At 34.5% G+C, this 12,348-nt stretch overlaps 1 protein-coding gene across 1 annotated transcript in view; it reads left to right on the top strand.

The window, feature by feature from the left end:
* The window catches only part of KPNA4 (karyopherin subunit alpha 4), a 61,223-nt gene that overhangs the window by 36,193 nt on the left and 12,682 nt on the right, over window positions 1-12,348 (top strand). The window contains exons 8-11 of the mRNA XM_036904064.2: window positions 2,873-2,959; window positions 4,809-4,978; window positions 5,115-5,159; window positions 8,035-8,166. Coding sequence (XP_036759959.1) covers window positions 2,873-2,959; window positions 4,809-4,978; window positions 5,115-5,159; window positions 8,035-8,166 — 434 coding nt within the window. The remainder of the gene's footprint in view (window positions 1-2,872; window positions 2,960-4,808; window positions 4,979-5,114; window positions 5,160-8,034; window positions 8,167-12,348) is intronic.

Raw genomic sequence — 12,348 nt, 5'->3', positions numbered from 1 at the left:
GAATTTAGTCTTTCTACGTTTAAAGTAATTTTAGATAGGTATGTACTTATTGCCATTTTGTTAATTGTTTTCTTTGTAGTTCTTTTTTGCTCTCTGTGGTTTGATGCCTTATCTTTAGTGTTATGTTTATATTCCATTCTCATTGTCTTTTGTGTATCTACTGTAGGTTTTTGCTTTGTAGTTACCACAGGCTTGCATATACCACCATAATATAGGAATGTATGTGTTTGTGTGTGTGTTTGTGTCAGTCTATTTTAAGTTGACAGCAAGGTAAGTTTAAATGCATTCTAAAACTCTACAGTTTTGCTTCTCCCTTGCATATTTCATTTTTTTATGTCACATTCTACATCTTTTTATTTTGTGAATCCTTTACTTAACTAATTGTTGTAAAGTTTTTTTTACTATTGTCTTTTAACCTTCATGCTACGTTAGGCTTAAGTGATTAGTCCACTGCTTTTTCTGCATATTTACCATTACCAGTGAGATTTTTACTTACATATGTTTTCTTATTGCTAATTAGCTCCCTTTCTTTTTGGCCTACAGTCCATTAACATTTCTTGTAAGGCTAGTGTAGTGGTGGTGAACTTTAGTCTTTGCTTGTCCAGAAAACTCTGTGTCTCTCCTTCAGTTCTGAATGGTAACCCTGCCAGGTAGAGTATTCTTTTTTGGAAGTTTTTTGCTTTCAGCATTTTGAGTATATCGTGGCAGTCCCTTCTGGACTGCAGAGTTTCTGCTGGAAAATCTACTGGTAGACTTATGGTTGGGGTGGGGAGACAAGTTGGTTTTCTCTTGCTTCTTGTAAGATTCTCTATTTTTAACTCTTGACATTTAATTATAATGTGTCTTGTTTTAGATCTCTTTGGGTTCATCTTTCTTGGAATTCTCTGGACATTTTGGATATAAATGTCTGTTTCCTTCCCCAGGTTAAGTAAGTTTTCAGCCATTATTTCTTCAAATAAGTTTTCTGTTCTTTCCTTTCTCAGTTCTCTTTCTGGGACACATATTATGCAAATGTTGTTCTGGTCCCTTAAGCTGCTACCTTCACTTTTTTTTTTTTTTGTATCATTGATCTACAGTTACATGAAGAACATTATGTTCACTAGGCTCCCCCCTTCACCAAGTACCCCCCACATACCCCTTCACAGTCACTGGCTACCTTCACTTTTAAAATCCTCTTTCTTTTTGTTGCTCTGTTTGGGTGAGTTCCACTGCCCTATCTTCCAGGTCACTGATTCTTTTTTCCTCTTAATCTAGTCTGCTGTTAAACCCCTCTGGTATTTTTTTCAGTTCAGTTACTGTATATTATTCGGCTCTGTGACTTTTGTTTGGTTCTCTCTTAAATTTTCTAACCTTTTGTTGAAGATGCTCAACTTATGTTCATTCTTCTCCCATGATTGGGGAGCATCTTTATGACCATTGCTTTGAACTCTTTATCAGGTAAATTACTTATCTTTGTTGCATTAAGGTTTTTTCTGGAGTTTTATCCTGTTCTTTCATTTGGAATATATTCATGTTTCCTCATTTTGTTAACTTTCTGTGTATTAGGCAAAACATCTCTCTCTCCTAGTCTTAAAGGAATGGTCACAGGAAGTCTAGGAGTGTTTCATTCTGCTGTTTTTGTAATACCCTGAGGGTGGTAGCCTACCAGGAACTCTCTGTCCAGCTGTTGCAGTCCCATGGAGCTCAGAAATACAAGGCTCCCTGGCCACTGGAGCCAAGTGTTGAAGGGCAGTCCCCTGTAGACTACACAGACCTGTCAGCTTTGGTGGGATCATTGGGGAGCACCTGGCTGAGTGAACCAGCCCACCAGATGATGCAGGGGTGAGGCAAGCAGCACCAGAAAGGTAGAGGGAGAGTGTAAAAATGTCACCTGCCAGCACCTCTGTCCCCAAAGTTCCAACAGACCTCTGTTGTTTGTACAGACATTTTAAGCGTAGCCAGTGAATCTCCTTTACATGTTGTCTAAGCATTTTTCAACCTGCTGCTTTTGCACTGGGTCTCAGTGTGTGAGAGTCTGTGCTTGAGTCCTTTAAAGTTAGTCTCAGTTTCATATAGTCTTTGATTCTGTTGGGTGTAAGCCCTGTTGCTTTTCAAAGCCAGGCATTTTGGGGGCTCATCTCTCAGTTCAGATTCTTTAAGGTTGAGGTACCTAATACAGGGCTTGAACCTTTCACTCCTCAGTGATACACTATGTGTTTGTGAGATCCCTCTGCTTGTGGTTCAGTATGCCAAGGGTAGGGTTATTGCAGAGATGACATTTCTGCCTCTCCTACCTGTCTCAATGTGCCCTTTTTATCCTTTGTTATAGAGGAACTATTCAGCTAGTTTTCAGGTCTATTTCAGAGAGAATTTCTCTATATAGTAGCTATAGATTGCACATTTGGAGTGTCTGTGGAAGTAGAGTTCATGGTCTTCCTATGCCACTGTCTTGAACTGCTCTATCCTGGTTTTTAAATTTCTGTATTCAAAAATTACTTCAACTACTGGACTCTTCTTTCAAATTTGAAGATATTGTTCAATCTGTAAGGGATAAATCTCAAAAATAGAATTAAATCCAGGTTTAATTGTGAATGAAATTTCACTAGCTTAATTTGACATTTGTCTGTATATTAAAATTTTCATGCTGCTGACCAACTAGTCTGCTGGCCAGAATTTTTCTACTACAAATTTTATCACTACTAATGAAAGTCATTTAATAAGGATATATTTTAAATGTATTTTTGGTAGGTTTCTATCTTTGGAGGTTTCAGCAAAAACAAGATGAATTTTTGGTTTTGGAATATAGTATTTTCAACCTTTTTTTCAATGTTACTGAGATATAATTGACATAGAACAATATTTTCAAATTTAAAAACTTGTTTTCCTCCTTCAGATGCTGTGCCACTTTTCCTGAGGCTTCTCCATTCACCCCATCAAAATGTCTGTGAGCAAGCAGTGTGGGCATTGGGAAATATCATAGGTTTGTACAAAACTTAAAATATTAGTCCACCAATTATTACCATATACCATGTAACAAAAATGACTACTAGTAGTTGAAAAGGAAAAACAGTTTTCCTTTTTCAATACTAGTTTTTGTGGTATAGTTTACAGAAATTGTAGCTGTTTAAGTATAAACCCTTAGTAAACAGAATGGACATTTTTGTTGCTTATGATACAATTATATCTTTTTGTATATAGCCTACTCTTAAATTATTTGAATAATTTTGAAATATGTGTATGATTGAAACTTCCTGTTCCTCCTATTTTATCTTGACATGTCCATCTTATTCCTCAACTCTACTTAGAAATCAGTAAGAAAAAAGGCAAAATTTAAACAATTTTTCTCTATAATAGCAGTTCTGAAAAGAGTCTACACAAATTTTTTTACACCTTGTGGAATTTAAGACAGCAAAATATAGTAATGTTAAACACAGTCATCAATAGGTCATCATCATTTAGGAGGTATTTTATAGCTTATAGACAGTCTCATTAAATGTTGAACACCATGATTACCATACCTGTCAGGTTTTGTCTGATACATAATTGTAAGAATAATAATTTAAAGCAATTCTAATATTTCAAGGATTTTTTTTTTAACTCTGGCCTAACTTTGCCCAAACTAAAATACTCAAAAGAACTGTCCTCCAGTGGAGAATGGAAATAATCCAGGGTCTAAACTGTATTGTGTCTTGATGTTAATTTTTACTTTTGCCACAGATTCTTTGTTGTTCTTGCATGGAAGTAATCAGTATTGCTTTGATACACCTCCTGTTCATTGCCCTTTTGGCAGTCAGGGTGGAAGGAAGGGATGGTTAGTATCCCACAATTACGAGTTTTCAAAAGGGAAATTTTTTCTGTAAACTGACATTTGCATTAGTATATTGCTGTTTGGAATGCTGTATTCTGTGTATCGAGGTTCCCTCACTCCTTTGCTTTTATATCTACTTTTAGATTTGAAATTACTAAGACAGAATCCTGATCCTAGGTTTTTAATTCCAGTGGCACTATAGAATTAATTAGAATACATGGATGCTAAAGAACAGGCATTTTATCTCCAAATATTGTAATCCAAGGGAAAGTATTTTCACTTAATGGAATATAACACTTCAGCATGGCTTTGCATACTAGGAATTACAGTGACACTTAAGATACAGCAGTTAAATGTGACAGCTCGCTAGGTAGGGATTCTCAAACTTTAGAGGCTTTTTAGAATCATAGGAAGGGCTTGTTGAAACAATCCTGAACCTGGAGAGTTTCTGTTTCAGGAGATGTGGAATAAGGCCCAAAGTTGACTGTGTGAACCACTGCTTTAGGGGTACTACCCTCCCCCTTTTTGACATAGTTTTCTAAGTATTTAGAGTAATTTATAGTTAATATTACTGATGCTCCAATATTGGATCATCAGTATAAATTCATCAAATACTTTCTTTCTAATAGTATTTTGATACATCTTTTTTTAATAACATGAAAATTTGTTAAACTGGGAGTAAGTACCATTGCAAGAGAAGGTGAAAGCAACAGTTCTGCACTCACAAAGTATTTTAAAGAACCTTAGGCTTCTAGCATTTAGGTGGTATGAAAACATTTTATAGGTGAGCAATTTATAAACCTGAATGCATGAATAATGTACAAACAAAACTTGGTACCTTATATTGCTTCTTCTGGCTCAAGAACGTATATTGTGAACTTGGTTATTGTCTAAAACTTCTACATAAAACTAAATAGTGTTTATGGTTAAAATACAGAAAACATTGAACCCAGTGGTGCTCTATGTTTTCTGAGTTGCTTATGGTCAATGTATTTTATTGAATTAATCCTTCTACCTGCAGGTGATGGACCACAATGTAGAGATTATGTCATAAGTCTTGGAGTTGTGAAACCTTTACTTTCCTTCATAAGTCCTTCTATTCCTATAACATTCTTAAGAAATGTTACTTGGGTTATGGTGAACTTATGTCGCCACAAAGATCCACCACCCCCAATGGAAACCATTCAGGAGGTAAATAAGTGGTTTGGTTTGGTTTGGTTTGGTTTGGTTTGATTTGGTTTGTTTAACTGAAGTAGATACTACTATGTGTATGTTTTTACCTATGTATATGTATGTAAAAATCTATATATAATTTCTCTCTCTTCAGATTCTTCCAGCTCTTTGTGTTTTAATTCATCACACAGACGTTAATGTGAGTAAATGCTTCCCATCACATATTTCTGTATGTGTATGTATGTATGTATGTCTAGGGTTGCCCATGACGGAGGAGAAACTTATACTGGACATCATGTCAGTGTATTCTATCAAATGTTTCAAGACCTGTAGTAATTTAGTTCAGTAATTGTATTTACTCTTTTTTTATACCTATATCACAAAATAAAACTGAAGTGTAGAAATCAAGCCTGTTTTTTTGGTCTGGGCAATAATAAATTTGCATATATATATTAGTGTTGGAAAACGGAAATTAAAAATTCTTAAAATTGCCAGTTAGTGATCTTTCTTAACTAAGATTATCTCTTTGAATGTTCATGAGCTTTTTATGAAAGCTCATTTTGACAGCCTGTATAGTGAGTGAGAGAACACTTACACAGTAGTATTTTTGTTTCTTTGAAAGATAAAGACAAATATTTGTGCCTTTTTTGCATGGGTTTTTATTCAGTACATACACTAAACCATGAACATCATTTGCTCTTTAATTTCATTTTCACTCTATTTCTCCACTTAAAATGACTTTGGAAGTGGTTTTACATGGTGTAGATATAACTTTTGAATATCCAGGCATCAAGGAAAAGAATCAATGCAGACTAGATTTTAAACACAATGAACATATCTTATTCATTCTTACACAGATGGAAAGGTAAAAGCAACTCAGGAAGTATGAATGAAGTGGAAATGCCCTGACCTGCTTATAAAGCCAGTCCAGCCTTCAGAGTGTTGGAAAAGCTAGGACTATAGTGGGTAAAGAAAATTACATGAGTGTCAACAATTAGGAACTTCTGTGGCTCTTTAAAAACACAGTTTGGTATGATGACCAATGTTTGATAAGCTGCTTCATTCCTTTGCAGTTTCTAGGGTAATACTTCTTTGCCAGATCTCTCTAAAGAATATGAAACAAGTTAAAGTTAGAATTATATAGCATAAGTAGTGACACAATATACAGAATTCATAATATGAACATGATCTTTACTCTAAAAATATATTTTTAGCTACTGATCCTTTGCAATCTTGGAAAAAAAAAACAAAACATGTAAGTAATTTTTGGTTTTAGTCCCTTACAGCTAAGTTCTTAAATTAAATTACAAGTTTTAGTATTTTATTTTTGAAAGATTGATCTCAAAGTCTTTATCTGTACCAGAAAACCAGACATCTTGGTTGACATGCAGAGATACATTGTTCCTAAACACCTGTTTACCCTCCAGTGCAGTTGGGATTGTAAGTCCATTTTTCTTACATCTTTTGATACATCTTGAATTTCTCAAGCCAGTTTGCATTGGTCTTTTTTTAGTAGCATGTTTACTGAATAATAACACTTACTAAAAATAAAATCATTTTAGATAAACACTTAGCAGCAATTTCATAAATCGGGCCATAAAACAAATTAAAAAATAATAAAATGCTTCCACAAACCATAAGTGAAACACTGAAATTACACTGTAGTTGCATTAGTAAATGTATTATTGAAAATACTAATTTTGATACAAAGAAGTATATATGTGAGATCAAGTCTAATATAAATTGTGATTTGATGTGAGCACATTAATGACATGTTTAGTATTGGGCCTTTTTTTAAAAAATGTATCTGGATTTTATATAAAGTCATGCACAGTAACTTAAAATTTTTGTATCAACAAATATGACACATTTTGAGAAAAACAAAATTGTTACAATTGCAAATTGAAATTTAGTTGTTTGATATATATTGATACCAGTTTATGTGTTGGTTCTTTCATTTGGTGTTTTCTCTTTACTCTAAAAATATCCATAGAGCTTTCTTGAATTTCTGAAGGGAATAATGACAAAGTTCTGTTTGTTCCTTTTTTAGGGGCTCCTTGGTTGTTTTAAACATATCATTGGTTTAGAATTTACAAGGTCTCAAACTTTTCTGGCTTGTCTTTGAAACAGGTCCTTATTCCAGAAAGACTTTGGAAGTTCCAGACACAGTTATTAAATCCTGTCTTTGTTAATAATTGTATTATTTATGCAACTGTTTAACAGTTTGTCATACTTTGTTTTAGACATAACTTCTAGTTAAGATTTAACACACAAAAAGAAAAATGAAACATAGTGACCTAATATACTTCAAATATAATCATTTAAAATTATAGGTTATTTTTTAGTTTAATTACAGGGCTTTTTTTTGAAAGTAGTTTTGGCAGCTAGTGCAAACTGTATTTTCTTTTTTCACTAGAAATTTTTTTTATTATAGATCTCACAGGTAGGCCTTGGTTGCTTTTAATGTCTTGATCTGCAGCTGTGGAAGACTTCTACTATTTGGGAAATTGCCTCCAGTTTCACAAGGCAAAAAGCAAACTGGTTGGAAAAGGTGAAACTACTATAATCCTAGTACTGGAGTATTGGCCTTAGACATGCCTATATGTATTGGTGATACTAGAGAACCCCTTAAATATATCCATCTGCCCCAGATGTTTTAAACCACTGTGTATGTTGGATACATATAGAATTTCCAACTGTATATACATCTACCACAATGTCCTTGGACCTATTATCCCTCAGTCTGAGCATTTGAAAAAGAGAATGCGTTTTCCCTATTTCATGTGCTATATAGTATGTTTGTATCTTAGTAAAATTAAGATTGGATACTAATCTATGACTGGGATCTCAATTAAGCTGAACATCCTGAATATGGCTAAAAGATACACATACTTGATACAGACACTTACAGATGATGATATTTAGTATAATAAAGTAGATTAAGATTTCAGTGAATTGAGGTGAGAAAAGAAAGGAAGAAAGAAGGTAGTAAGACCATCATATTTATTATGGTTAATAATTATTAAAATGAGAAAATATTAAAAGGCTACTTGAATTTTCATTTTATTTGTCAGATACTGGTAGATACGGTCTGGGCCCTCTCTTACCTTACGGATGCTGGCAATGAACAGATACAGATGGTAATAGACTCTGGGATAGTCCCTCATTTGGTTCCTCTCCTCAGCCACCAGGAAGTTAAAGTTCAGGTGAGTTTGTTATTGATAAAAAAAAGTTTTTCTTAACCACTAATTGCTTTAAGCATGCTGTGGCTCTGGAAGGAGGGGCTCCCTGCTCTGGGCAAATTCTCTATGAATTTAGTGAGACCAAATAACAACAGAACATTGTGGGTAAAAAGGGGCTCATACCAAGCTTCATTCTCACACCTGGCTATCTATAAGGGGCAAGTCTGTCTCCGCCTCTGGCCCCCAGCTCCAGCCCCTGCTCCCCAGGCACTGCCTCTGCTTGTGGCTCCGTCTCCGCTCCTTCCTACTTCCCTCTTGTCCAGACTCTTTTCTCTCTTCCTGGCAAGGCCTCTGTGGCTTCCTTCTGCCCTTCTCTCTTGGCTCTCTGCTTCTCTTCTGGCTCTGCTCCTAGCACTGAGCAGAACTCTTCTTAAAGCACTATCAGCTGTAAATAACACTGCTTACTGCCAATGGGTATGCAAGTTGGCGCCTGTGCAGCAGGCTAAGTATTACCTCATCGCACGTATACAGTGGGCGAGATTAGATTCAGGTGAGCATCCTGACTGGATTTCCATTTTCCCTACCCATTGTGTTCAAAAATAGGCAATTTCAGTAGTTCAAAGTATATTTTTAGCCTACCAACTTCATATCTTTGATGAGATTTTTAAGTTACTGATTTCTAAAATAGACCAGAGCAATTCATATAGCAACTTGGGTAGAATCTGAAGTAAGTATTGAAACTTCTTTATCAATAAAATTTCTTACTCTTCATAGCCTTTTTTCTTCCTACTCTTTTCATCCCCACAGCCATCATTTTTTACTCTCCTCCACTGCATCTGGCAAGTTTATTAGTTAACGCTTGTTCCACTGGCACTGTACTGTCTTTATTAAAATAGGCTGCTTAGGGGTTTCCTAAATTGCTTTCTTTCAGCTATCTACAATCTTTTTTCTCTAATTTTTATTCTTTTATTATTTTTAAATCCTTCCATGCAATATTTATATCAGAGAGCCTGCATCTAGAAAGAACAAGTTCATACAAATATTTTAAGCTGTAACTGTCAAACTACAGTGGTAAAGGGAGATACAGCAAGCTCTCCCTACCCTTCTGAGGTAAATGGTGTTCTTTAATCTTATAATAACTTAAAGTCTATAAAGTACAATTATAGCATGAGGAGAACCATTAACGTAATTCACTGTTTCTCAACCCTAGCTGAATGTTAAAATTAACTGAGAAGCTTAAAGGGGAAAAAAACTTTTTTATTTCCCTTCTCAACCCTTGGAGATTGTCATTCAGTAATCTGGGATATTAATACTAAAATCTGGGCTATAAAAAAAAACTCTTCAGGTGATATTCATGTAAAGTCAGAGTGGAGACCCATTACCTTAAAATTTAAAGCACTTTAAAGAAAGAGGGAACACTTAGATAAGTTCAGAATGAATTAATGAATAGAATAGTTTGTTGCTTAGGGGATTTGTGGCTTTTTTCAGATATTCTTACTAGATATTTATCATTAAGTTTGCATTAAGTGTGGTACTTAGGTCTTGGTATAGGGATTTGGTTTGTTTTTTTATTTTGTTTTTTCAGAATTTTAACTGCATCTTCAGTTTTAATACTGGACTTCATTGAGAAAATAGGGCTTGGAATTTTTCTTTAGCTAGCTTTCAAGGAAAGTTGATTCTCTGTACTCTACTTGATAACTAGTAGAGGTTTTTTAAAACTATTTCAACTTTCATGCCATAATTTAGGAAAATAGACTGACATAGTGAACCTCCATTGGGTTTCTTCTGTAACCCTATTTCCCTCCCCCCTAGCCAAATTATTTTGGCACAAATCCCAGATACCATGTAATTTCATTCAGCTTGTATGTCTTTAAAAGTAAAACTATTTTTTAACATAACCACAGTACCATTAAATCATGTTTAATTGTAACATTAATCCAGTCAATATCCAAATTTTACTGATTGCATCATATTTTTTTCAGTTTGACCAACTAAATCAATATTAAAATGAGGTCACAACATTTCATTTGGTAGCTGTGTCTTCATGTTTCTGTTACTCTACAGCTTTTTTTTTCTTTCCCCTTTTATTTGTTAAAGAAGTTGGGTCACTACAAAACATTATTGAAAAAAATTAAAGACCTAAATAAATGAAATATATCCATGTTTGTGGGTTGGAAGATTTAGGATGGCAGTCATCCCTAAGTTCATGTAGAGATTAAATGCAATTTCTTTTAAAATCCTATGTGCCTTTTTTGTAGAAACTAACAGGTTAATCTTAAAACCCATATGAAAATACAAAAGGCCCAGAAATAACCAAAACAATCTTGAAAAAGAACAGACTTGGGAGGCTTCTCACTTTCAAAACTTAACAAAAAGCTAAGAGTAAACAGGTCTGTTGTGTTACTGGCATAAGGATGGACATATAGATGAATGAAATAGAATCAAGAGTCCGGAAATAAACCCATAAATTTATTATTAACTGCTTTTCAACAAGGGTGCCAAGAAAATTCAGTGAACAAAAAACAGTCTTTTTCAACAAATGGTGGTGCTGAGACTATTGGGAAGCCACATGAAACTGGACCCCTACTTCACACCATAGATAAGTTAACTCAAAGTGGATTAAACATCTAAATGTAAAACCCAAAGTTATAAATCTCTTAGAAGAAAACAGGCAGAAATCTTCATGACCTTGGAGTAGGCATTAGTTTTTCTAAGATAAGACACCACAAGCACAAGAACCAAGGGAAAAAGATAAATTGGACTCCACCAAAAGTAAAAACTTGTGCTTCCAAGGTTATCATCCAGAAAGTGAAAAGACAACCCACAGAATGGAGGAGAGTATTTGTAAATAACATATCTGAAAAGGGACTTACATCCAAAATACATAAAGAACTCTTACAACCCAATTAAAAAATGGGCAAAAGATTCAAATACAGTTCTCCAAAGAACACATACAAATAGGTCAATAAGCACATGAGAAAATGGTCAGTATTGCTAGTCATGAAGGAAATGCACATCAGAGCCACAGTGAAATACCATTTCATACCCTTCAGAATGACTTTAATCAAAAAGACATTAACAAGTGTTGACAAGGATTTAGAGAAAGTGTAATCCTCATACACTGCATGTAAAATGTTACAGTCTCTTTGGAATGCAGTTTGATAGTACCTCAGAAAATTAGACATAAAGTTATCCTATGACCCAGCAGTTCCAGCCCCAGGTATACACCCAAGAGAACTGAAAACACATGTTCACACAAAAATCTGTACACAAATGTTTATGGCATTATTATTTAAAATAGCCAAAATGTAGAAGCAATCTAAATGCCCATCAACCAATGAATGGTTACATGAAATCTGGTATAAACATACAGTGGAATGTTATTTGGCAGTGAAGAAGAATGAAGTACTAATACAAATACTGAAATATCTGTGCATACTTCACAACATGAATTAACCTTGAAAGCATTAAGTGAAAGAAGCCAGACCATAAGACCACCTACTGTTTGATACCAGTTATATGAAATTCTGAAATAGGCAGATTCGTGGAAACAGGCACAGTTTCCAAGTTAACCCCAGGAACTTGGGGGTAAGGGCAATGAGAGTCATTGTTAATGGGTACAGATACTCTGTTTTGGGGTTATAAGATGCTTTAGAGTTACTGGTTATGGCTATGCAACTTTGAATATACAAGAACCACTGAAGTATACATTTTGTAAGGGCAAATTTTATGCTTCATGAATTATATCTCAATTAAAAAAAAAAAGGCAAAACAAACAGGTTCATTTGTCTTGTAGAAGGAAAAATTAGCCAGAAAAGGAAGAAATTCAGCTTGACAGAAAATGACCTAATACAACTATAGAAAATAATCAATAATTCAAATTCACATGATAGTTAAATCTCATATGTTAAACAGGTCCCAGCTTTTCAGAAAGGCACTGTGTTTTTAATCCATTGAAACATTGAATCAAAAATCTAAAGTACTCTTATTTTCTTTATGGTCCTAAGTGCTATATAAAACTGTCCTTATGTGTTTGGTTATTGACTATCTTCTACAATAATGTAAAAAGAGCTGGGGTTTGTGTCTGTCCTGTTCACTCCTCTGTTCTTAAATCAGTGTCTGACACAACTTGCTCAGAAAGGGTAGGTTGACTTGAACAAATTAAAGTACCATCAGTAACCTGCCTAACATATCTTTGTAGTAATA

The sequence above is a fragment of the Manis pentadactyla genome, chromosome 1 (assembly GCF_030020395.1).
Source record: "Manis pentadactyla isolate mManPen7 chromosome 1, mManPen7.hap1, whole genome shotgun sequence".
NCBI classification, from domain to species: Eukaryota; Metazoa; Chordata; class Mammalia; order Pholidota; family Manidae; genus Manis; species Manis pentadactyla.
This window is presented reverse-complemented; position numbering and strand designations above follow the sequence as displayed.